Here is a 24,669-nt window from a genome sequence, read left to right as displayed (position 1 = left end):
TCTTATTCTTTTTTTTTCTTTTCTTCCCTCCCTCCTGAAGTGAAGGAAATGAATTTGTGTGTTTAGATGTTTAAGGGCCCTGGACAGGAGACATTGCCTCTTTGTACAATATATTAAACTGTCTGACAGAAAATTAATTCCGCTTTGCACTGAAGACAAATATCTCTGGATTTTCAGGAAAATAATAAATGAGAATGCTTGGTTTGAGTAGTTGGACGCTCAGGAGGGTGTTGCTGGGATGACAGACTCTGGCCAAAGGCCTGCTGCGCCGAATCAGTCTCACAGCAGTGCTTTTACAGAGTTGTTAATGGATTGTTTCCCAGACGTGGACTTAGCCCAATTCAATATGATGAGTGACATTTTGAAGGAGATAAACTTTTTAGCTAAATTCTGGCTTTTTCCCCCTCCAGTTACCACCTTTTCCTCCAGAACGTTAAGGCCTCATTCCAGAGTTAGGGAAGAAACATGAGGCTATTGGAACCACAGACTCTAAATGTCAGTGGATGCAGTGACTCAACCTCCTTTCATACAGCTTTTTATAGCTATACTCTGACGCACAGAGCATTATGCAGAGGGAACCTGTTGGAGCTCATTTAGGCAGCGTGGCTGTATTTGGTCCATATTCATACGTTGTTGGCATTTTTGTAAGCATGATGCCTTGATGAAGAATGTCAAGCATGTCGGAATAGGCACTTAAAGTATGAGTGGATTTTGATGCAGAGTAAGTGTGGTTTGGGCTAGAGTACTTGATAATGTTGTTGCGAGCTGTGAAAGGGCTATTTTCTTATTCACAGAGAAGCAGCTAATATTTCCCTTTTCTCTCAGCTGCTGTGTGTCCGCAGTGCATCGAGTGCTGAAAAGAGAGAAGTAGTTTTTCCTTGAGATGGTTCCCATCAGTGTGTTGAATGTTTAACATGTAAAAAGAAAAAGTGTTTTAAGGCATCTTCTTTGTGCTCTTATGATGTCAGACTCAGAGGCTAATAGCTGCATTAGTGTTGAAACTTGTTCAGATTAATATTGATCACCCTTAACACATTCATAGACTTTATTTTGCAAATAGCACATAACAATAACAATTAGGGCTGTCAAAATTGGCCAAAAATTACTTTGAATATTCTTTACATAAAAAACACGTAGGTTTAAATGATTTGAGTATCTTATTTTTGTGCAATGCATCCATATGCGGGAAAACCAATACAACAAGAGACAGACTACTTGTATATTATATCAACATAAATGCTATTTAAAAGATCTACATACCTAAATGTTGCAAAATATGCTAATAAAATAATGTCTTATAACCTGTCCGTTAGTGACACTGTGTGCACGCGTCCTGAAAACTTTCACTGTCCTGGACAAATGGGAGGACTATAGACCCTATTTTCCCATTTTTTTGTGTCAAAGTGACTAATGGAGACACCAGTTTCTGAAATTTTTTTAGTGTTGAGTGAGTGCCCATCAGACGTCATATCTGCCGTCTGGGCTGCAATTTCATCTCTCCAGGTTTTAATCAACCATCAGTGTACGTTTACTAAAAGTGTTTGTCTTTGCCACTGACAGCCTCAGATTGTTATACAAGTGTCTGATGACATTATGGAAAAGATCCTTACAAAAATTCCTTCTTGCTAAAGAGTATGATCCGATTTGTATAACCACAAACAGCTGCTATATTGCTCTTGCCAAAGCCACCTGACGCCATTCACAAAAACAGTGATTTTGTCATAGACAAAATAAAACTTACCAAAACCTTCTTGGTTCGTCTTTCTGCTGTTCCAGCAATCATCTCCAACTCTGGTTGAAATAAACTCTTAACTCGCTGAGTCAGGAGAGGAGTGAGAGATATCAGAGAAGCAGTGGGGGAAATAGCATGTGAAGCCAGAATATTTAATATTTTCACATCTAACTCAGGAATTATTTTCACAGGAAGTTATAACAAGAGAGACTTCAAAAAACAGCAGTTATTGGACAATAGAAACTGCTTTTGTCATGCAGTACTGTCATACAGCCGCGGTATTTGTCAAAGGCCAAAGTGGCCTTGCCCTAATTCCAGACCTATATATGCATTTTATTAACAACTTTTGTTGTGCAGTCCAGTCCAGAGTTTTGAAAGGACATTTTGTGACTTGAATTTCATACATGAAGGATGTCTCACATTTGTGCTGTTTGCAGTCTGCAGTGGCTCTAGCTTGATCAGCAGGAACAGCTTCAGGTAGCAGGTAACTTCAAAAAGTATTTTAGATTTTTTTTAGAATTGCAATACATTTCAAATCTGCACCCTAGTATCGTGATAGTATCCCAGCCCTAGTGTGACAGTGAGCCACCATGCACAAGACCGGGACACTGATGCTCAAGCAGCTAAAGACAATTCAGCCATCATTCATTTCATTATTTACACCAGTGCTTTTCTGACTGTGACCTTTACATTACAACTGTATTGAATGGTCTCGTATCTTAGGTTATTAAATATTCTAAGAGATTTTTTCCTTCTGTTTTATTTATTAAAGTCCAAAAATGTATTTTCTCGAAAGGTAAAACACCAGACCAGATGGAGACAGAGAACAGAGAACCTGAGAGAAAGCTCATTACTCTCAATCAGACACCATCAGAGCTCATACAAGGTCTGCCAGGTAGTTGTTACCGTAGAGGCTTCTAATTGGGATTCAGTGAGCCATTTTACATTTTCACTATTTTCCCCTGAGCTAAATGTTATGTGTGAAGAAAAGGAGAACGCTCATATTTGTTGATTTCTTAGTTTAGGCTTTAGCCCTACCCATCAATTCCTCACTCTGCAGGGAAATCCAAGCTTGCAGTTGTGCAATTATTTTTTATTATTTCTAATTGCTGTAATTATGTAATTATCATTAGTGTTTCAATAATGTTGCTTAATTACCATAATTATGTGATTTCTTGTGGTCAGTGTGTCATCATTGGGATTTCTTTTTCTCTATTCCACATGGTGGGTAATTTTGTCCCAACTTTGTAGCCAGCAGTATGGCGGACAGCAGTGAAAAGCACGATTAAGCTTTTATTTGGCCTTGTTATTAGCTTGTTAAGTTGGGGCTAATTCAAAATCAAGTCAAAATTGAGAAAAAACAATTTAATTATTAACAATTAATAAGATCTTCGAAATTTGATTTAAAAAAACCAAGGTACCGTATTTTCCGGACTATAAGGCGCACCTAAAAGCCTTTAATTTTCTCAGAAACCGACAGTGCGGCTTATAATCTGATGCACCTGTTATATGGATCAATATTGGTTAATTAAGTAACAGCGGTAAAAGTGTAAAGGGCGTTCCATTCTCTGCGTGCCGTCATCATTTTACTGGCGCGTGCAGTCAGCTGTCAACCTGAATAATAAAATGACTATTGACTATAGGCAATTAAAATATTAATCAAACGTGGTTAATGTGATTTCTGCTCCTGAACCTCAGCGCACAGCGTCTGCACATCAGCGCTGTGCGCCGTCACCTGTATCTTTACGCAGGATAAGCTGTCATCTGTGAGCGCGCGCGGTGTTTGTTTCAAAATGAACTAACTAAAATAAAATACATTTTAAATAAATGCTCATTAATTATTTTCAGGAGCCGCATCAGAGGGATGAAAGAGCCCCGGGTTGCTGACCCCTGATCTAGTGGATGCATAACGCAACCCAGACACCACAGTAGGGTAGATTCTGTCTATGCGCCTTATAATGCAGTGCACCCTATATATGAAAAAAGTTTTAAAATAGGCCATTCATTGAAGGTGCACCTTATAATCCGGTGTGCCTTATAGTGCGGAAAATACGGTACCTTTGTAAACTAGGGTTTGAGAGGGTTGACTTATATAACTATTAGCTCAACTTTAAAGCTGCTGGCTACCATGTGCTGTGTATTAAGATGTATGAAAGTAGAGGGCACTGAGCAAGGACCCAAACATCACAACAGCTGATAAAGGAAGGTGCAAGGTGGTCCTAGACACAGCGTACTACCATGCCCGGGTTACCACACTGCTAAGTGACACTAATACTTATACCATGGTCTGGGTGAATACTCGATTCTGATTGGCTGCAGGGTGTCCATTAAAAAGTGTTATAGGACACCTATAAAAGACGTTCCGTCAAATAACCTGATTGTTGTAAATTATTGCGCTGGCTCAAACGCTAGTTGGTAACTGTGGCAACAGAAACTCAGAACATACGTTATTTCACAGTTTATTTATCACAACGGCAAGACAGACAAAACATGAGTGATTTTATAGTTTCATTTAACCTATTTGGTGAATTTGATAATTTTGAAGACTGGGATGCAGCCGAAGAGAAAGAGAGAAGAGAATATAAGAAGGAGATGACACCGGAGGAACTGAACAATTTAGAGGATGAAAAGGACGAGGTAAACACGAAAAAAACACGAAATGGGCAGTTAAAACATTAAGAGACTTCCTAGCTCAGAAAAACATGGACATCAACTTTGAGAGCTACACTGCCACTACTCTCAATGACATTTTGCAACTGTTTTATGCGTCTGTCCAGTCGACTTAAGGAAGGAGGAGAATACAGTGTTGCCAGTTTTAGGAGTTTGAGCGCCGGCATTAATCGACACTTTAGAAACGTCAACATCATTAGCGACACTGTGTTCAAGGGCAGTAATGCTGTTTTTAAGGCGATACTGAAGCGTTACAGAAAGAGTTGGAAAGACACCAGCTTCCACCATCCTCCTATCCCTGAGTCCCGAGACACCCCTTGGCCTCGTCAGAAAGGTGTGGTTTGACATCCAGCTGTGTTTTGCTTGGCGTGGCAGGGAGGGGAACCGTGAGCTGACAATGACATCTTTTAGCATCCAGACAGACGAGGATGGCGTTGAATACGTCAGGCATGGGCAAACTACGGCCCGACGGCCATATGCGGCCCGTTACAAAATTTAATCCGGCCCGCCGAACTTGAACAAATTATATCAATAAACCTTGGTAATGTTTTATTTTCCCTGCAATTCTGGCTTTTTCCCAATAGATGGCACACTCTAGATACATTGAGCTTTGTTGAGGTGAAGCGTATTACTCCACGTTTGCGCTTTACTCTTCGACCCTCAGCCCTTCTGTAAAGATGAGCGGAGCTAAGAATGTCCAGTTTTTAATAAGGAGTGGACAACTAAATATTTTTGACTGAACACCGATCAGGCGGTGTTTAAAGACTATGATACAGCAAGAAAACTGACTCCAGACTTTGATGCGCTGGATAAAAAGGGAGACCAACAACACTGTTCCCACTGAAATTAAAAGTACGTTTCTCCGTTGTGTTATGTAAAAAATGCATTTGAAACTAATTTGTTCTGTCTGTTAAGGGATGCACATATGTGGTGCTCAGGTGCACGTACGTTCTCAAAACCAAGTGCGCAAATGCAGCGCGATCAAATATAACGCGCTCCACATACTGGCGCGTTGTCACTGTTCCGTCCTCGCGCTGCTCGTTGTTGAGTTTTGGCATTAGGGATGATTGAATAGAAGGAGAGGACAAGTAGACCTGCATCTCCTACCGTTTTTTAAATGAAGACAGTCAGGAGGAGACTACATAACACAACACAACTTTCAGTGCTTTAAAATAATAAAAAGAGTAATTTCAATAAATAGCTCAGTTCTGTGGGACTTCAAAGACAGATATTTAGTTGTAATGCTTTTGTTCATTTTCAATTGAAATTAAAGCACATGTGTTCTACATATCTCATGATATTTTATTTTCTCTTATGAGGTGGATTACCAAAACACTCCATCCATCTGCTCCTGGTCCGGCCCCCCAGTCAAATTTTAGAACCCTTTGTGGCCCACAAGTGAAAAAGTTTGCCCACCCCTGGCCTAGTGCATAATCCTGACACTAAAAATCCTAAGGATCCAAACGACCCACACAAGCAAAACCTAAGAGGTTTTATGTTCATCTCACTTTCCTCCACTGATTAGGCCTAACATAAGAGCTGCGGCCGACTGAGCTGCAGGTTCTGTGGCCAGAGCTGGTTACCTTGGCAACGCGTCACAACGAGAGATATTAAATAGTCCGCTCAGCCGCTTCTTGTGAAAAACTTAACGGTAAAAAACAACATTAAGGTATTCATAATTGATTTAATATTTATTTTTTTTCGTAAGTGACTATGGTATAAGCGGGATAATGCCCTATAATGGACACCTTGTCGGGCATTATCCCTTACATATTGAACACTGAAATGAGATCCCACCAGTGGATACAAGAAAGAAGCCATAGAATGTCTACAACAGTTACAGAAAGAGAAAGTCATCAATCGTTAACAATATTATCTCTTGTATCCTGGAGAAGCCTTTACATGCATGTTTGGGCCCCCCAAGACTCACAATGAAGGAACCCCCCTCAGATGCATTATCAGCAGCATCAACTCGGTTACTTACAACATTGCCAAACATATATCTACTATCTTTACCCCCTTATGCCGGCATCAGAATACACGATTTTTTTTGTTTTGTCAGTGATGGTCACCCTGTTCGATCTAACGATCACAGTGCGAGAAACTCTTCCTGCATGGTCAGGTTACTGGCAAGACTACATGTGTACCCTGACTAAGGCCTCGCCATGTTCAAAACTCCATGGACTTCATGAGCAGGAGTATGTAGTTGATGCAGTCCTATGCAGTGAGGAATGTACAGACTTGTATATTGGGGAAACAAAATAACCGTTGAACAAACGCATGGCTCAGCAGAGAAGGGCCAAGGTCATGATTCAACAGTCGACTTCAAGGGACACTCATTTCAGGACAACAACGTACATATTCTGGACAGGGAGGACAGGTGGAGTGAAAGAGCCTATTTAAGTATTAAAAAAGAGAAACCACCCCTCAACAGAGGAGGAGGTCTACAACACCTCTTATCCCACAGCTACAATGCTGTCCTTTCATGCCTTCCCAGGACCTGTAACGACTTTTCACAGTTGGCCTCATGTGACAGCCTTAACAATTACAGGTGACACAGCCGGTCACACCCAACTGGTTTTAACAACCGTGCTAATGACTACACAGAGCTGGAATACCTGGCACTCTCCACCAGTCAGTTAGAGCTGAAGAAGCCTCTTGTGTGATAGGCGAAACTTTTCAAGTTTCCAGTCCAGTTGCCTTTGATTCAACCCTCCTTGGATGACCATGACCTGGATGATGGAGAATCTACATAGACACTACAAAGCAGACTAAACATCAACAGTATTAAGATGAGTTCACTCAACTTCATGTTATATATGGACAATATATATATATATATATATATGGCTGTCCTCTCCTCTTTTTGTGGTTTAGTGATGAAATGGTGAAAGAGGAGCCAATGGATGATGACTTTACTGCAAACAAGAAAGGGTTGAAAAGGAAAAGAATTAAGGATGAGCCCATGGAAGGCCCTTCACATTCCACTGTTACACCTTCGTAAGTCTGATCAGGTCTTTGAGCTTTTTTACATGTTAGGCTTTTTCCAATATTAGAGTGTGGTTCACAAAGTTATGTTGGCATCTCCAACACTTGTATGAATATTTGAATTTGGTAGTTAAGGAGCTGTCTGTTTCCTGGTTATCTGCAGCTCAAAGAAAAAAAAGAAGCAACATGGGACAGAGGATGAAAGCAACAGAGAAGCTCAGAAAAAGAAGAGACAAGAAAAGGTAAACACTTGTCTTTCTGAGGTAATCTGTCTCCCATCGGTAATACTCCCACTATATGAGGTTTGCTGTAAGAGCCGTTCACGATGGCAGTGTTTGACTTCACATCTTGAGTGTTTTTCTCGGCACAGACGGTAAAGAAAGAGGAAGGAGAGCATCCCATCTCTAAAAAACCCAAGAGGACAAAGGAGGAGATTGAGGAGGCAAGACAGTTGAAGATCAAAAAGAAGGAGGAGGAGGAGCAGAATCGCTGGAGATGGTTGGGGAAATGCTGCACTTTTCATCTCGCATTGACCTGACCCACCCCCACCACACACACGTTCCCAAAATCACACACACACAGGGAAAGAGAAGAACAGCAATTTTTACTTTTTCATATACGCCCTCATTTTTTCATCATCTTGCTTTCTGTCAGGTGGGAGGAAGAGAAGTATGAAGATGGGGTGAAATGGAGGTTCCTCGAACACAATGGACCCTACTTCCCTCCTGACTACCAGCCTGTGCCAGACAACGTTCACTTCTACTATGATGGTCAGTTGAGTATGAATGTATCAGAAAGGGTAATTTAAATAGGGTTGAAAAGGTTTTACACACATTAGTTTTGACACACTCCACATATTTTCTTTCATGACAGTAATTTGATGGTCAAGCCAAACAGGGACAATGGTTGAATTGGGAAGGTGTTGAGAAGAGGAAACTTAGTTGGAGGGACCTGTGGAATATGGAGGAAGGCCGTATTAAATTTCTGAGAGGGGCGACATACGATGTGTTGCCAACCCCGCAGAACCTAAGTCTCTGGGTACAGGGCGATCAATCGTGCCCACTCTGCTCAGGTACAGCAAGTTTAAAGCACATTTTGTCAGGTTGTAGAATTAGCTTATCACAAGGCCGGTATACATGGCGGCATAATCAGGTGCTGAGAAGCTTAGCCGCAGGCATTGAAGAGAGAAGGAAGCAGGTGAATTCTGGAAGTTCTAGAAAGGAGAGGTTAGATGTGCAGTTTGTTCGAGAGGGGGAGAAAAATAGAGCTGCTAAGTCAGGGAGAAGGCAGGTAGGTGGCTGCCTGGTAGGGGATGATGATTGGCAAATGCAGGTCGACTTGGGAGGAAAGCTAGTTGTGCCCCAGGAAATAGTTTATAGTAATCTGAGGCCGGACATTGTCTTATGGTCCATGAGTAAAAAGACTGTGTTTTTTATTGAGTTAACAGTCCCTTGGGAAAATTCAGTGGAGGCAGCTTATGAAAGGAAGAAGACTAAGTATGCAGATTTAAAGACAGAATCTGAGCAGAGGGGATGGAAGACCAGGGTCTGTCCGGTTGAAGTGGGGTGTAGAGGTTTTGTTGCAGGGTCAGCTGTTTCACTGTTGAGGGAGCTGGGAGTGCATGGGCAAAATTTAAGGAAGACAGTGAGGGAGATGTCAGATGAGGCTGCTAGGTCTAGTCAGTGGATATGGATCAGGAGAAATAATAGTAGTTGGGGTTAAAGTCTGAACAAGACACCTCTCCTCTGCTCTGCTTTCCCCGCCCCATCTTCTCGCTCTGCCAATAGGAAGAGAACCAGGAAGAGGAAGTTTAGATAAGGTGGGGGTGTGGCCAGCTAGAGTCTCTCTTTGGGACCATGCAGCCTGTTCAGGTGAGTTTGCATTGTAAGATACAGAGTTGGCTTGTTTTTTGATCTTTTTGGTTGTTTTCCTGTTTTGTTTGCGTCTTGAAGGAAATGTTAGGGTTTGTTTTCCTGCTTTGTTTGCTTTATGAAGGAAATGGTAGGGTTTGTTGCTTCTTGAAGGAAATGTTAGAAGAGGCTGTTAAATCTAGTCTGTGGTTTAGGCCTCCACCTTCAGCACCCTCTAAATTTTCCACCCCCTACCCGAACAAGGGTCTGTATCCAATCCCTACTTTCATCTTTTGACTCTACCTCTTTATTTTCTACCCCCTACCCGAACCAGGTTTTGTATTCCCACCCCGCTTTTTTGGTGCAGTTGGTGAGAGGCAGGTGTAGATGATGGTAGTGTGGCAATCGGCAGTTACATGTGGCATCTAGTCCTGTGGTAGCATTGTAGCAGCTAACAATAGCTAAAGCGGTGAGAGTATGATAGTATCTTAGCAGTTAGTATTGGTAGCTAGCAATTAACATTAACAGTATAGGTGAATCTAGCTTTATTGTCTTCTTCTGTTCCTCTTAGCAGGTAGCGGTTAGCACGTAACATTAGCTAAATGGTAGCATCGGAACTGTATTGTCTTCTTCTGTTCTTCTTAGCCGTTAGCATTAGCAATAGTTAAATGGTAGCATCGGTACTGGCCACTACCTGGAGCATCTCTGGGTCAGTTGAACGTGGTGGTGCTGTTTGGATTGTGTAGGAGCACAACCTCCTGGAGGTGTAGTGGGACTAAGTAGGCGAAACACTGTTGAAGGGAGGTTTCCACCTGATGACCCCCAGAGACGTGTTAGGAATCACTGCTCTTTGGCATGTATAGAGACAGATTAGGGCTCCAAGGTTCTTCACTGAGAATGAATCCTCTTTTTGAGCACAAGTATCTTGTGTTTAAATTAACTAATTGAAATAATCTTGGTTCCTCAAAGTCCTCCTCAAACCATTCAAAATATATTCAGAAATGTTAAGCACTGCACAGTAAAATCCCTTTTTGATGTTTTTCTGGGATTCTTTTTGTTAAATATGGGTTACTTTGTGTTTTACAAAATCTGCATATAACAGCTATAAGAAGAAGGGAAAACAGCACAGTCACTCAAACATGCACATAATGTTACATGAAGTACATACATGGGGATTTGTAAAACCTAAGTTAAAGAACAAGGATTTAGTGGCATCAAGTGGTGAGGTTGCCGATTGCCATCAGCTGAATACTCCTGCCTCACCCTGCCCTTTCCAAGCTTGTAGGAGGACCTGCAGTGGCTTTGGGGAATGTAAAAATGTTAAAGTTGCGCTCTAGCTCTCTCTAGATCCAGAGTTTTTTTTAGTCCATTCTGGCCTAATGTAGAAACAAGGTGCACTCTGTGGAAGAAGACATGATCCCTCTGTAGATATAAAGGACTCATTCTGAATATTATATTCCGTGTCTGCCCATAAATTTGCCCTAAATCCTACAAACTGGAACTTTTAAAGAAAAAACCTTGAAGCAAGTAAACAACAAGAGTCAGCAACATTAATTAAAATACATAATCCTAATCAGGGCTCCAGACTATTTTTTCCACTAGTAGCACTGGTGCTACCTACTGAAAATTTTAGGAGCACTATGTCAACATTTCCTTGAGAGTCCTTGACATGCTGACTCTATTACACACAAAAACATAAAGGAAGTTTTTCAAATGTCCCACCAGGGTTTGGGACGCGTCCAGGACAAAAGGGATTTTTGTTTTTCTATCTTTTTTTTTTTTTTTTGGATGACTATTGCTAAGCTGAACCGACCACTGACTACAACGGAGGGCATCTTCTCAGGCAATTACTGAAGTTACTATCAGATATTATTGTGGTCAATTCTGTGATGTTTTGCTTCACAGTGATGTTATTCAGTGTGTGTCTATAGTGAGTAAACTGACTATTGATGGGTGGCACATTCAAGACTGGCCCATTTCAGAATGATATATATTATATTACTGCATTATAATTATTGATTTATGTGTGTTAATATCACTTTAATGTTGGTTAACAGGTACATTTTATTTGCTTAATATAATGCTGGTTAGCTTAACCTATAGTACCTATGAGACAAGGAAGCAGAAGGACTCCAGCGAAGATAGCCAATTGGTAACATGCCTTAATGGTACATGAATGTGTACAGATGGAGAGGAAGAGGAGGCGAGTGGAGCTGTGAATTATAGGAAGTCCCCCAGCAGGCTAAGCATAGCAGTAGCTATAGCTAGTCCAAGACGAGACTTTTCTGAAATGTTCCAGTCTCTGTAACAGAATGTGATGTTCAATGGTCAATTATTAATTAGTGATATGATATAAAAGCCTTTTTGATGAAAAAGTCCTAAGAAGCAATAAAATAAAAGATATTAATTTCTCAAGTCATACCCACTTCACACTGTGATTGGTCAGCTATGTGAGGGTGTGAAAGGAGCCAGGATTTGAACTTCTCTCTTGCTCTCTTTTTCAAATTTCGTGTGTACAACCAAGTGTGCACAATGGATGCCCTCCAGGAGAGACTGTCTTAAAATGTGAGCCGTTATCGGCGTACGTAGCAATTGTTGCATCTGTACGTTAGCCGGCTTAGTTGTGAAAGAGAGACATCCCCCAGCTGGACAGTTGGGCAGAAAATGCAGCGAAGCAATGTCCACCCTCTTTGAAGGTCTAAAAAAAGTCTGGAGTGTTTAACTTCATGGCTGTCCCTCCACAGTTGCATGACCTCTGCCCTTTTGTACACATTTGAAAATGGGACAGGCAAATCATACCGTAACATCAGAAGAAATGCTCTGAGATGCTTTAAAATTGGTTTGGAATAATGTAGAGCCTCAAATTTTCTTTGTCTTAGAAATTTGAGATGAGACAGAGTGCAAGCTCAGATTAGAGGGCTACAGGACAAAGTTCAGTTAAATTCAGTTCAGTTTATCTGTATAGCTCTATGTCTAAGTGCCTACTATAAAACAAGATTAACAAGAGCATCCATGCATACATCCACATATATACACACACTAACAAAGAGTGGGGCATAAAAGTATTTAGTCAGCCACCAATTGTGCAAGTTCTCCCACCTAAAAAGCTGAGAGAGGCTTGTAATTTTCATCATAGATACACTTCAACTATGAGAGACAAAATGGGGGGAAAGAATCCAAGAAATCACATTGTAGGATTTTTAATGAATTCATTGGTAAATTCCTCTGTAAAACAAGTATTTGGTCACCTACAAACACGCAAGATTTCTGGCTCTCACTGACCTCTAACTTCTTCTCTAAGAGGCTCCTCTGTCCTCCACTCGTTACCTGTATTACACCTGTTTGAACTCATTATCAGTATAAAACGACTATGGCCATGACCAAAGAGCTGTCAAAGGACACCAGAAACAAAATTGTAGACCTGCACCAGGCTGGGAAGACTGAATCTTCAATAGGTACGCAGCTTGGTGTGAAGAAATCAACTTTGGGAGCAATTATTAGAAAATAGAAGACATGCAAGACCACTGATAATCTCCCTCGATCTGGGGCTCAGTGCAAGAGCTCACCCCGTGGGGTCAAAATGATCAGATGAACGATGGCAAAAATCCCAGAACCACATGGGGGGGGACCTAGTGAGTGACTTGCAGAGAGCTGGGACCAAAGTAACAAAGGCTACCAACAGTAACACACTACGCCGCCAGGGACTCAAATCCTGCAGTGCCAGACGTGGTACCCTGCTTAAGCCAGTACTTATCTAGGCCTGTCTGAAGTTTGCTCGAGAGCATTTGGATGATCCAGAAGAGGATTGGGAGAATGCCATATGGTCAGATGAAACCAAAACAGAAGTTCTTGGTAAAAACTCAACTTGTCGTGTTTGGAGGAGAAAGAATGCTGAGTTGCATCCAAAGACCACCATACCTACTGTGAAGCCTGGGGGTGGAAACATCATGCTTTGGGCCTGTTTGTCTGTAAAGGGACCAGGACGACTGATCTGTGTAACGGAAGGAATGAATGGGGCCATGTATCATGAGATTTTGAGTGAAAACCTCCTTCCATCAGGGCATTGAAGGTGAAACGTGGCTGGGTCTTGACAAGCATGACAATGATCCCAAACACACCGCTCGGGCAACGAAGGAGTGGCTTCGTGAGAAGCATTTCAAGGTCCTGGAGTGGCTTAGCCAGTCTCCAGAGCTCAACCCATAGAAAATCTGTGGAGGGAGTTGAAGTTCTGTGTTGACCAGCAGCATCCTCAAAGCATCACTGCTCTAGAGGAGATCTCCATGGAGGAATGGGCCAAAATACCAGCAACAGTGTGTGAAAACCTTTTGAAGACCAACAGAAAACGTTTGACCTCTGTCATTGCCAACAAAGGGTATGTAACAAAGTACTGAGATGAACTTTTGTTATTGACCAAATACTTATTTTCTACCACAATTTGCAAACAGACACTGATTTTCTGGATTTTTTTTTTCTCATTTTGTCTCATAGTCGAGGTATACCTATGATGAAAATCACAGGCCTCTCATCTTTTCAAGTGGAAGAACTTGCACAATCGGTGGCTGACTGTATACTTTTTGCCCCACTGTACATATTGTACAGAGCAATTGAACATGCTTTACATGGAAGAATGCAGCAAAAAGTACTTATAAGTAAAGATGTGTGTGTATGTACCTGCACATAAAGATACACACAATTGTATATGTGGTATGAAGGAAGATCTTTAGTTTACAGTTTAGTTTAGTGCTGTTGGCATAAGTCTAAAATCAGCAGGCAGACTGTTGCATTCCTTAGTTGCATAAATGCTGAATACCATCTCACCAGACTTTGTAAACGCCCTAGGCACATGGAGTAGATTTCTACTTTGTGACTGAAGAGATCTGGTGGAATTGTGAACTGACAGCATCTAAAATGTGTTGTGGACACAGAGGTGTATTGGGTCAAAAACTGATTTGATGACTGTAATTGTTATTGCTGTGTTTAGCGGTCTATCCCTACAGGGAGTTGGTTTGATCTGTTAATTCCTGTGCTTGCATGCACTTGTTTGTAGTTCAGTCTTAGTTTTGGAGCTGAGTTTAGATCTTTGTCTCTACAAATTGTGTGACGGGGCTCTAGAGTAGTTGAAGTGGGTATTATGGTTTGTTGGAGTTTGATTTGAGCTTCCAAACATTGTTTTGTGTGTTGAATGAAAATGGTGCTTGTATTTTCTTTGTCTGCAGGTAAGAAGGTGAAGCTGAGTCTTGCAGCTGAGGAAGTGGCGTTGTTCTTTGCCCAGATGTTGGACCATGAATACACAACCAAGAAGGTGTTTCGAGAGAACTTCTTTAAAGACTGGAGGAAGGTAAAGCAAGAAAGATAGTCCTGGATCTTTATTGTCTTTGAAGGAAACCCGCCCACCCATGAGCTGAAACCTGCAGCTCAGATGTTTATTCCTACTACTGAAATTGAAATCAACAAATGAAATGAGGTGAAATTGACATTTACACTAAAGCAAGACCCCTAAACAGTTTTGTCAGATTTTCTTTTTGTTTAGCATAGATACTTTGATACTATGGGGATGGAGAGCGGGAGCTTTTTCAGCTGTGGTCTGTGTACGAGATTACTTGGTCTTATTCAAAACTTTAACTGTTAATACATGGAAATCTGCAGTGTCAGCTTCCCATAATGTCAGTGCCACAAACCTTCTCTTCATAACAGCCCAAGTACAGTAGTGTCGGTTGTCTGTATTCCAGTGTCGTAAGTGTGTGACTGCTACCTGCACGCTGGTGTCTGTCAGGCTGTCCTCTTTATCAAGAAAACACCGTGCCAAGCCCCAAGGCATATCATGCAGAATTAATTTTGCGCTGCTTAGTGCTCAATGCACTTGAAAATACGATTTGTGTGAAGGCATTGATATGCTAATCCATACAAGTAGCTCCCCTGCATATGAACAAATCCAATTAAACTGTTTTATTATAGCCGGAAAAAAAACTGTCCTCGCACCACTGCCCTCAGTGCCCACCGACTGTCGGGTGTCAGTCATGCTTAGACACGCAGACTGAATACGTGTCCATGCTGTCAGAGTGATTCTGGAGAGAGGGGTGTGTGCGCTGATCTAGAGGTGTATATTTGCATCTCATCTCCCATGACCCTAGACGACGCATCTGGATCAGATCAATACTGCTGCTGGAATCTATAGATGTGTTCATTTGTTTGTCAATTGGTTATGATCTATGTTGTTATATGTTAACCTTTGCTGCTGTTGCCATGTGTGAAGACATTAAGATCAAGATACCTATCTCATTAAAAACTTGTTACTTTTACGTTCTGCCACTCCAGGCCAATTTGACTTTTAAAAATAGACCTGCATAAAATGGATTATTGCTCTAAATGGGCAGAATGTCCCCAAAATGTCAGCCCATTGTTCCTGTTGCAATAGCTTTCTTGCCCAACAGCAAGAGGCCATATTAAAAGCCACTAGTGTTGCCATGAGACCTCTGAGATGACCCATACAGCCTCCACTGAATTGCTCTGTATTGCTGCCCTGTTAGTGACCTTTTTGAAGGGGTGACCCTCTTGTGCAATAACTTTCGAAAGTTGACAATTATAGTTGAAACTCTGCTGTACTGCTGCTGCTCCCTTCAGTGTACTGCTGTGTCAAGACTGCTCAGCTCGCTCAGCAGTGGCCTTCTTAGGAGGAAATGGGATATGCTCTGGCCTTTCTTAACGATACCACTTAATTCTTTTTTCCTGTCTGCTCTGCCTCCATAAAGATGAGTTATTAAACGAAAGGTCACTGATCTGCCGTGATCACGCTCGTCTCATTTGGTTTTTATGATACATTATTGTTGTAATGCTCTATTTGACCGAGGTTCAGTACTCTGTATTAATAGCTCCCAGTAAATTGAATAAAGCAGCATCATGTGCAGATCCTTTGTCTATTTCTTCATTTCAGCATATTTACTTGGCACATAAGAAGTGTTGGGATGTTCATACTTTCTGTGATCAGTATTTTGAGTTAAAAATGCTTTGATACTTTGTAACTGTTGAACTGTGGCTAAAATGTATATTATTGCTATCTTTAATGCATCTTAGTTAATCTGGCATGCCAGCACACTTGGGCTGCAAATAGCAGTTGTTTTCATTATAGATAATCTGATTTTTTCAATATATATTTGATTGATTATAAACCCTAGGGTGAGCAGCAGAAAATGGATAGATGCATGATGAGTCTATAAAATGTTTCCCAAGGCATTTTTCATTCTTCCTTGATTAATGTGTGAAATGATGCATTGATTATCAAAATTGTTGTTTAATTTTCAAACAGACTAATAGTTTTATCATGAAAAGATATCCAAGTGTTTGTGCAGATGTAACTTCAGAAAAGCAGACCCAAGACGGGATCACACTTCAGTGATGAAAACTTTTTTCTGTTTAGGAAATGACCCATGAAGAGAGGTCACTGATTCAAGAACTTGACAAATGTGACTTTGGAGAGATCCATGCTATGCATAAAGCCAAGGTGGAGGCCAGGAAAAACATGACCAAGGAGGAGAAACTGGTAAGGTTTCTTTCTTCTGTCTTTGTCATAACATAGTACTCCTCTTCCTGTTGCTGTCTAAAGAAAGTCAGTGTGTCATCATCATTTATGTTGTGGGTGATTATTATTGATTACTGATTTAGGCTTTGAAAGAGGCCAACCAGAAGATAGTGGATGAGTATGGCTACTGTCTACTTGACCACCACAAAGAGCGCATTGGCAATTTTAAGATTGAGCCTCCAGGGCTGTTTCGGGGTAGAGGCGAGCATCCCAAACAGGGCATGCTGAAGAAAAGGATCCAGCCAGAGGATGTCGTCATCAACTGCAGCAAGTGAGGGGGGCTAAGTTGTTAAACTGCATACAGAGATTTCTGACAGTACAGTGATGCATAAGTAAGGTGGTCTGATGAAAAACCCAGTTGTCACACCTCTTGGTGCTGCTGGCTGCACATCAAAGAAGACCTCATTGCACTGTAGTGCGTAAAAGCTTTCAATCATTTCAAGTTTTTCAAAATGTATATTACCATGTTTCCTTAGTGTGCAGCAAAGTGTATCCATATTGACAGCTGCACAGGCATGGGTAATACACTATCTGACTGATTCTGACTAAATGAATGTGTTTTCTTTATGTAACCTCAGAAATATGGCACACTAAAGAAGTAAATCACTCAAGAACTGTAGTTATGCATCACTTCTTCACGCTGGTGCTTGAGCCTCTGTAGGATGCTGTAGCCTGTGCTCCAATGCTGTGACTGCTTACACATACACACACACACATTCATTCATGTTCCCCTTTTGTATTGTCAGAGAAGCCCGTATCCCTGTGCCGCCTGCTGGTCACCACTGGAAGGAGGTTCGACATGACAACACCGTGACTTGGCTGGCCAGCTGGACTGAGAACATCCAAGGCTCCATTAAATACATCATGCTCAATGCCAACTCAAAACTTAAGGTACAGGCAAAAAATGCTCCTACATACTGTATGTATCACAGGCACATCTGTCATAACCAGTTTAAGGCTAAATTAACACATTTTTAATTTATCCAGTTTTATTGGTATGGTTCAGAGACAGGCAGGCACAGTCTGTGGTTTAATGTGGCCTTACATAACTCAAATGTGATTCAACAGACTTTTTAGATTTGGTTTTCAGTTATTATGAACATTTACCCGACACTCCCACAAGCATCTGAATGCACCAGCAGTCAGGTGGCCTCTGTATTCAAGTGGTTACTCAACAAAAATGATAAATGTCACATTATTCACTACAATGGATTAGGTATCTCAAGCTCATTTTACAGTGACACTTATGAATGGAGCCCAGGCACTGCCTGAAATATAGAAAAAAAAACAAATGAAAGCCATTTGTCAATCAAAACCATACAATCTGCCTTGGAAATGCTCAACATAGGTCTTATTAAGGAAAGGGCATGTGAAATTTGGGGTGTTTTTTCAACAACCTGTTACGCTTTATTTTTTACCTTTGACTGTTATTTTCTTGCTCCATAAATAAAACACCATGGGCTGACAACACCAATGGAGAGAAAATAATCTTAATTCCACAGTACCTCTTTCCATTGTCTCTTTATTATGTTCCAAACAGGTTCAAAGAGCTGTGAAAAGGGTGGTGGTGGTTTTTGTTTGTTTGTGTGTCTGGACTTGGCAATAACATTAAGGTCAAACAGTAACAAGGGCTTTGTATTAGAATTACCTCGTCCAAACCTTAACAAAGACTAAAGGGAATTTCTGGTTCAAAAGGGACTGCTAGAAGGCAAGGCTGAAGCAACTTTCTGCAATTTTATGACATTATTTGAGTCACACGGCTATAACGTGTCTTTGAATGACATGGTTGAAAACAGTTGTTTTAAGTACTGTTGCTCCACTAAAGAGGTCGACTGACGAGAGTCTCCTCATGGTTAAACAATAATAGTATCCATGAAATTAAGAGAATCTGTCTCGCATCAGAAAACTGGGCTCACTGGGCTTCATTGTAATCTATACAAAGAAGCCCTGACTGCCTAGAACAAAGCAATACATCTAGAGGAAAGGATTACTTTCCCAAGATTATTACAGAGAATGCTGGGAACTCTAGATTATTCTTATTATTCTCCACTATTGACCAGCTACTCAACAATACTCAGCACCTCTTCCACCTGTCTGCAGTTTTCTGCATCAAACCGTGAACAAATTGCGTTGTTCTTCAACAACATAGTAACTTCAATTCAAGACAGCATTGCTGTTGTTATAAACACAGATGACCTGTAAAAAATATATAACCATGGATATACTCAGCTCTAAAACAGAAAGAGAAATGCTGTTTAATAATCTTGGCAAATTAACTCTCTGGATTGAATCTGAGGTTACAAGTCTTGGTGTTGTCCTAGACTCAGATCTAAGGTTCAAGTCCCACATCAACATGGGGAAGAAAGCTTAATTTTCCACCTTAGAAACAGCTAAAGTAAGACCATTTATGAATCAAAAAGTCCCTGAAAACTGATTCATGCCTTTATTTCAAGCTGACTCTGTAACGTACTATTCACTGCCCTCCAGAAAAAAAACACTGAGCTGTTAACCAGAACCAAGAGGAGAGAGCACATCAGTCCAGTTTATTTTATTACTTCTATTCAGTGGGTTTCATTTCACATCTTATGTTTTGGATTCTCTTTACGATATTGTCATCCTTTTTTTTATCTCATTTTTTACTTTTGCTATGAAGTGTGTTTTATTCTCCATCTTATTGTACAGCTTCTTTCCCTGTTTTTATGTTCATTCAATGTCTTTTATGTGAAGCACTAGGTTCATGTAATTGCTTTGTGCATTTTGTGTATGAAAGGTGCTATACAAATGATTCTGAAGGCACAAAATGTGAGCGATCAGCTACCTCTGTACTTTGTGGTGTGTTCAAATCACTGATTCTTGGGAATTTGGAAAAAACAGGTATTAATTTTGAAAATAAAAAATTTGTTAAATTACAAAATCTTAAGCTATATAATTATAGACCAAGGTCTTGGCTGTTCAGCAATGTACTGGTGCAACCTCCTCATTTTGTATTTTTTTTTTAGAAAATAGGCATTTTCAAGTTATTGCTTTGTTTTTGTCAACACCGTCAGACACAATAGAAAGCAAATTATTTTTTATTTATTTGTTCTAATATGTATTTATAGTTTTAAAATCATTATCTGGCATTCTTAGTCTACATATATGCTGTTAAATGTTGAATACTCACTTTTGTTCATTTTTTATACTGTTTCATGCATACTCCTTAAAAAGATTTAACATCATGCAATGTTTGCTTACAGTCTAAATCAAAAAAGTAATGTTTTTTATTTAACAAACATATTTTAGCATTAAAAGAGACCATTACTTTAATAACTCAACAGCACGGAAGAAACATATTAAAAGCATATTCATTTAAAACAAAACTCCCTCTGTCGGTGGTGACTTTAGACCTGTCGGTGGTGACTTTAGACCTGTCGGTGGTGACTTTAGACCTGTCGGTGGTGACTTTAGACCTGACGGTGGTGACTTTAGACCTGTTGGTTGTGACTTTAGACCTGTCGGTGGTGACTTTAGACCTGACGGTGGTGACTTTAGACCTGTTGGTTGTGACTTTAGACCTGTCGGTGGTGACTTTAGACCTGACGGTGGTGACTTTAGACCTGTTGGTTGTGACTTTAGACCTGTCGGTGGTGACTTTAGACCTGTCGGTGGTGACTTTAGACCTGTCGGTGGTGACTTTAGACCTGTCGGTGGTGACTTTAGACCTGACGGTAGTGACACTAATCTGACGGTGGTGACAGTGGCCTCATTACAACATACAATTCCAAAATTTATACCACTCAAGCCAATGGCTTCTTGCTTAACAACTTTATTTAACTATTTGGTCCAAAAATTGACAATCCAGAACACTGTGATAAACATTTTTCAAGCAATATAAGGTACAACTAAGCAATATCAATAAAAGTACCCCATCCCAGAACCTTGCCTGACAGAGTCAAATTCTTGTTCTTGTGGGGAGACTTGTTTTGTTTCAATTCATGAATGAGTGTGTTGTGGAACAGCAGAGTTTTCTTGATGGAGGGGTCCTGAGTTGGCTTCCTTGGAGCAGCTGCTCTGTCTTTTTTCTTGGTGATTTTTGTGTTTTTATTCCTAGCATGTTCTCGTACCCAACGCTTTTTCATTTTGTTCCTATCCTTTGTTGCCTCTTGAAGATAATTTCTCGTAGCTTTCACCTCTCTAGAGTATCTTGTATTATTTCTTTCCCTTTCTCCTGCTATAGCCTGCCTACTCCGAGCTGGCTCGTGTATGGCCTGGTCCACTGGACTGTCTGGGGGAGTTTCTGGGTGATCTGAGCCCTTTCTCTTACGATCTCTTGAAACTTTTTGTCTACGTTTCCAAGCCTTTCTCTGACTTCTCTTTTCCCTTTCATTCAAGTCATTGATATTTTTTATCTTCCCTTCCTTTACCCTCTTCTTCCATCTTTGCCTTTCCATTCTGAGGTATTCCCCCTTCAACTCTGCATCACTCTGAATTGTCTCTCTCCGCTTCTTTTGATATTCCCAGTTTCTTCTCCTTCTTTCCTCCACAGATAGCTGCTGCCTAGCCATAACTTCCTAAAATGCATAAAGTCAAACTTGAGTGTAATGACTATGAAATTGAGGGGAATTACAGTGAATGTTAGATTTGGTTAAATGTTGTCATGCCATTTTTATTTGGCTGTAGTCATTGGAGATGTAATGACATAAGCCAAATGAACATGGCATAATAGTGACTTGAGAGAGGGGAAGACACATCTTATCCCCTAGGGTTGGACAATATGGAAGAAATATAGGGGGAATTTCACATGAAATGCATGAGTTGTTAGCATCAGACATCTTGCTTCCCCTCTGTTGCTAGCTACTTCATACCTCTTCTTAAAGATTATACATTTATGTCAAAACCTAATGTAATATTTTGTATACAAAAGAGATGGTGTTTACATGTTATGGTTGTGACAGTAGCAGTTTCCAAAAATATGAACAACCTTATGACCATGTAAAGTCAGATGTAACTGTAACTACATGTTTCCTCCAGGATGCCCAGCAATTATCAAACCTCTCTTGTTCTAACCGTAGAGCAAAAGTAAGCTTTTCCATGACAAAAATGCTATGAATTACTGCTATCCAATCCTTAATCGTGGGAGCATCTGTTAGCATCCATTTTCTTGTGAGGGCTTTCTTACTGGCAATCAACAAGATACTGAACATATATTTATTTGGGACACCCAGAACAGAGTCTGGTCTCAAACCTAGATATAATGTTACAAAATTAAAGGGAATTTGCACTTTAAGCACCTTTTCCATATTATTTTTAATTTCTTTCCAGTAGTTAAAAAGCAACGGGCAATGCCAAAAGACGTGATAGTGATTTGCTTTTTCTTCCCCACAAGACCTCCAACATGCAGGGTTTTTATTTAAGAATGTATTTTGTGCCGGGGTTTTAAAAAATCTGACTAGATTTTTCCAGCCAAATTCCCTCCAGGATAAGGCTGAGGTTCAGCTCATTCCGTTTTTCCCATGTTTCCAAATGTAATAAAAAGTTACCTTCCTTTTCCCATTTTTCCTTTATATAGATTGTACTCTGCCCATACAGCTCCCCTATTCCATTATATAATTTAGAAATGATTTTTGCCCCTGGATCTGATTTATATGCCATTAGAAAGATCTTCAGAATGCCTGAATTTTTTTGAGAATAATTTCTAAGTTGTAAAAACCGATAGAAGTCCTCATTTGATAGGCGGCAGTTCTCTTTCAAATCCTGAAAGCTCCTAAACTGTCCGTTATTATAGAAATCAATATGTTTTACCAGCCCGTTTTCTGACCATCTTCTAAATGTTGTGTCCATTTTATTAGGTAAGAAGTTTGATTCATAAGATATCCATGTTAATAATTGAAATGGTTCTTTAGTTTGATGTTCTCTGGTCATCTGAAACCAAATTTTTAAAGACGATTTTATCCAATGGTTACATTCTTTTACCTGTTTGTCTAATGAGCTGTCTCCTATTATAGCTTGTAATGGAATATCACTGGATATTTGGCATTCTATCTCTTTCCATTTTGCAATGTAAGATGGGTTACATATATCCACCAAAGTTTTTATCTGCGCAGCTCTATAGTAGTTTCTCATATTTGGGAGGGAAAGGCCACCTTTGTCCTTTGATAACTGAAGAGTCTTAAATCTTATTCGAGGTTTCCCTGCCTGCCATAAAAATCTTGAAACTATTTTGTCTAATTCTTGGAATTGTCTGGCTGGGATTTCTGTTGGTAAGGTCTGAAATAAGTATAAAAGCCTTGGTAATATATTAATTTTGATGGCCTCTACTTTTTGTGCTATGGTTAAATACGGTAACAGACTCCATCTAGATATATCTGATTTAATTTTTGAAATTAAAGGGTCATAATTCAAAGACAAAATTTTATCAGTGTTTTTTGGAATATTCACACCAAGATATCTTATCACCTCTGAGTGCCATTTTATCTTAAATGTCTCTTGAATAGTCTGATTTGGCATGTAGTTAAAGGTTAAAACCTGAGACTTATGGGTATTTAGCCTGTAACCTGATAATGAACCGTAGTCTGATAAAGTTTTAATTAAATTAGGGAGGGATGAATTAGGGTGTCCTACATATATTAAGTAGGTGCTTGATTTTATTGCTTTTTATAAATATCTGACGGTGGTGATGAATATGTGGGACACATTTTGAGCAACCAAAAAATAATAGTAAATATTGTTCAAAGCTCCCTGTTTGTAGTTTTTAATACATACATGGTAAAGATATTATTCAATTCAATAATTACTTTTTTTTAATCAGGTTGAAATTATTATCTCCTACCTGAGGACAACTGATTTTGTAGGCCATAGGCCAGCATATAGTCATTAAATTAATAAAAAATAAAAATAAACCTATAAAAGAACCTTACATATGTGCAAAGGACCCCCTGATTATAACCTTGATTCTTTTTTTTTTTCATGAAAATGTTGATTATTTCCAACAGAAATAGCACTTTTCTTAGTGGGATATGTTTTTGCCAAAGTTTCAAGAATCAGTGAAATGCCACTTTTAATAGAAAAGTTAAAGGGAACCTCTCTGATTTTAGTCTGTTTAAGGAGTACTACTGCATATGTGTAAAAAGTGGTAAAAACCTTCTATAGTTTCAAAGGGGCCTGCTCTAAGTTACACATTTATTCTCAATGTTGGCTAGTTGGCAAAATATAATTGCCAACCTAACTCTTGATTAACACACACACATTTTATAAAACTAAATAGTTCTAAAACAGCCTGCATTCCAGCTGAGTGCACAGAGATATATTCTCTTAAAATAAAAACAAATAGCACTAAAATTCAGTCAACCAAAATGTGCAGGCCCGCTATTTAAAGATGAGGCTGCACCAAGGCCCAAATCTTGCAACACCGACTTCTGACAGGAAGTGACTCAACAGACGGGGGTTCAGGCTAAGGGTTAGAATTTTGATGAGCAGTTTTCTTTTTGTTCATTTTCTTTTGTGTGATATAATAATCTGCATTCTTGTCATCAATCAACTGTTGCCTTCTCTTCGTCTACACCCTTCTTCCTCCACCTTTCCCCTTCTTTTTGTCCAATGTATGCAGGGAGAGAAGGACTGGGAGAAATATGAGGTTGCTCGGAAACTGAAGTTGTGCGTGGACGACATCCGTAACCAGTACCTCCGGGATCTCAAATCTAAAGAGATGAGCACGCGGCAAAGGGCTGTGGCCCTCTACTTCATAGACAAGGTTGGGAAGGAAAGATGCAGCAATTAGGATACCCAGTTTTAATTGTTTACACATCAGTGCCAGAAATATACTGCTGCCAGTTTCACAGATTCTCTATAGTGATTAGGTCTGATCCCAAGAGCCA

General features: G+C 40.0%; 1 protein-coding gene across 1 annotated transcript in view; it reads left to right on the top strand.

The window, feature by feature from the left end:
• zgc:173742 (DNA topoisomerase I, mitochondrial) overlaps positions 1-24,669 on the top strand; it is a 55,601-nt gene that overhangs the window by 5,956 nt on the left and 24,976 nt on the right. Inside the window, exons 4-12 of the mRNA XM_041938412.1 lie at positions 7,280-7,402; positions 7,554-7,632; positions 7,761-7,888; positions 8,045-8,160; positions 14,457-14,578; positions 16,655-16,777; positions 16,900-17,087; positions 17,563-17,707; positions 24,402-24,545. Coding sequence (XP_041794346.1) covers positions 7,280-7,402; positions 7,554-7,632; positions 7,761-7,888; positions 8,045-8,160; positions 14,457-14,578; positions 16,655-16,777; positions 16,900-17,087; positions 17,563-17,707; positions 24,402-24,545 — 1,168 coding nt within the window. The remainder of the gene's footprint in view (positions 1-7,279; positions 7,403-7,553; positions 7,633-7,760; positions 7,889-8,044; positions 8,161-14,456; positions 14,579-16,654; positions 16,778-16,899; positions 17,088-17,562; positions 17,708-24,401; positions 24,546-24,669) is intronic.

Source organism: Chelmon rostratus, chromosome 6 (assembly GCF_017976325.1).
Source record: "Chelmon rostratus isolate fCheRos1 chromosome 6, fCheRos1.pri, whole genome shotgun sequence".
NCBI lineage: Eukaryota > Metazoa > Chordata > Actinopteri > Chaetodontiformes > Chaetodontidae > Chelmon > Chelmon rostratus.
Note: the sequence above shows the minus strand (reverse complement) of the source record. Positions and strands in the feature narration are given on the sequence as shown.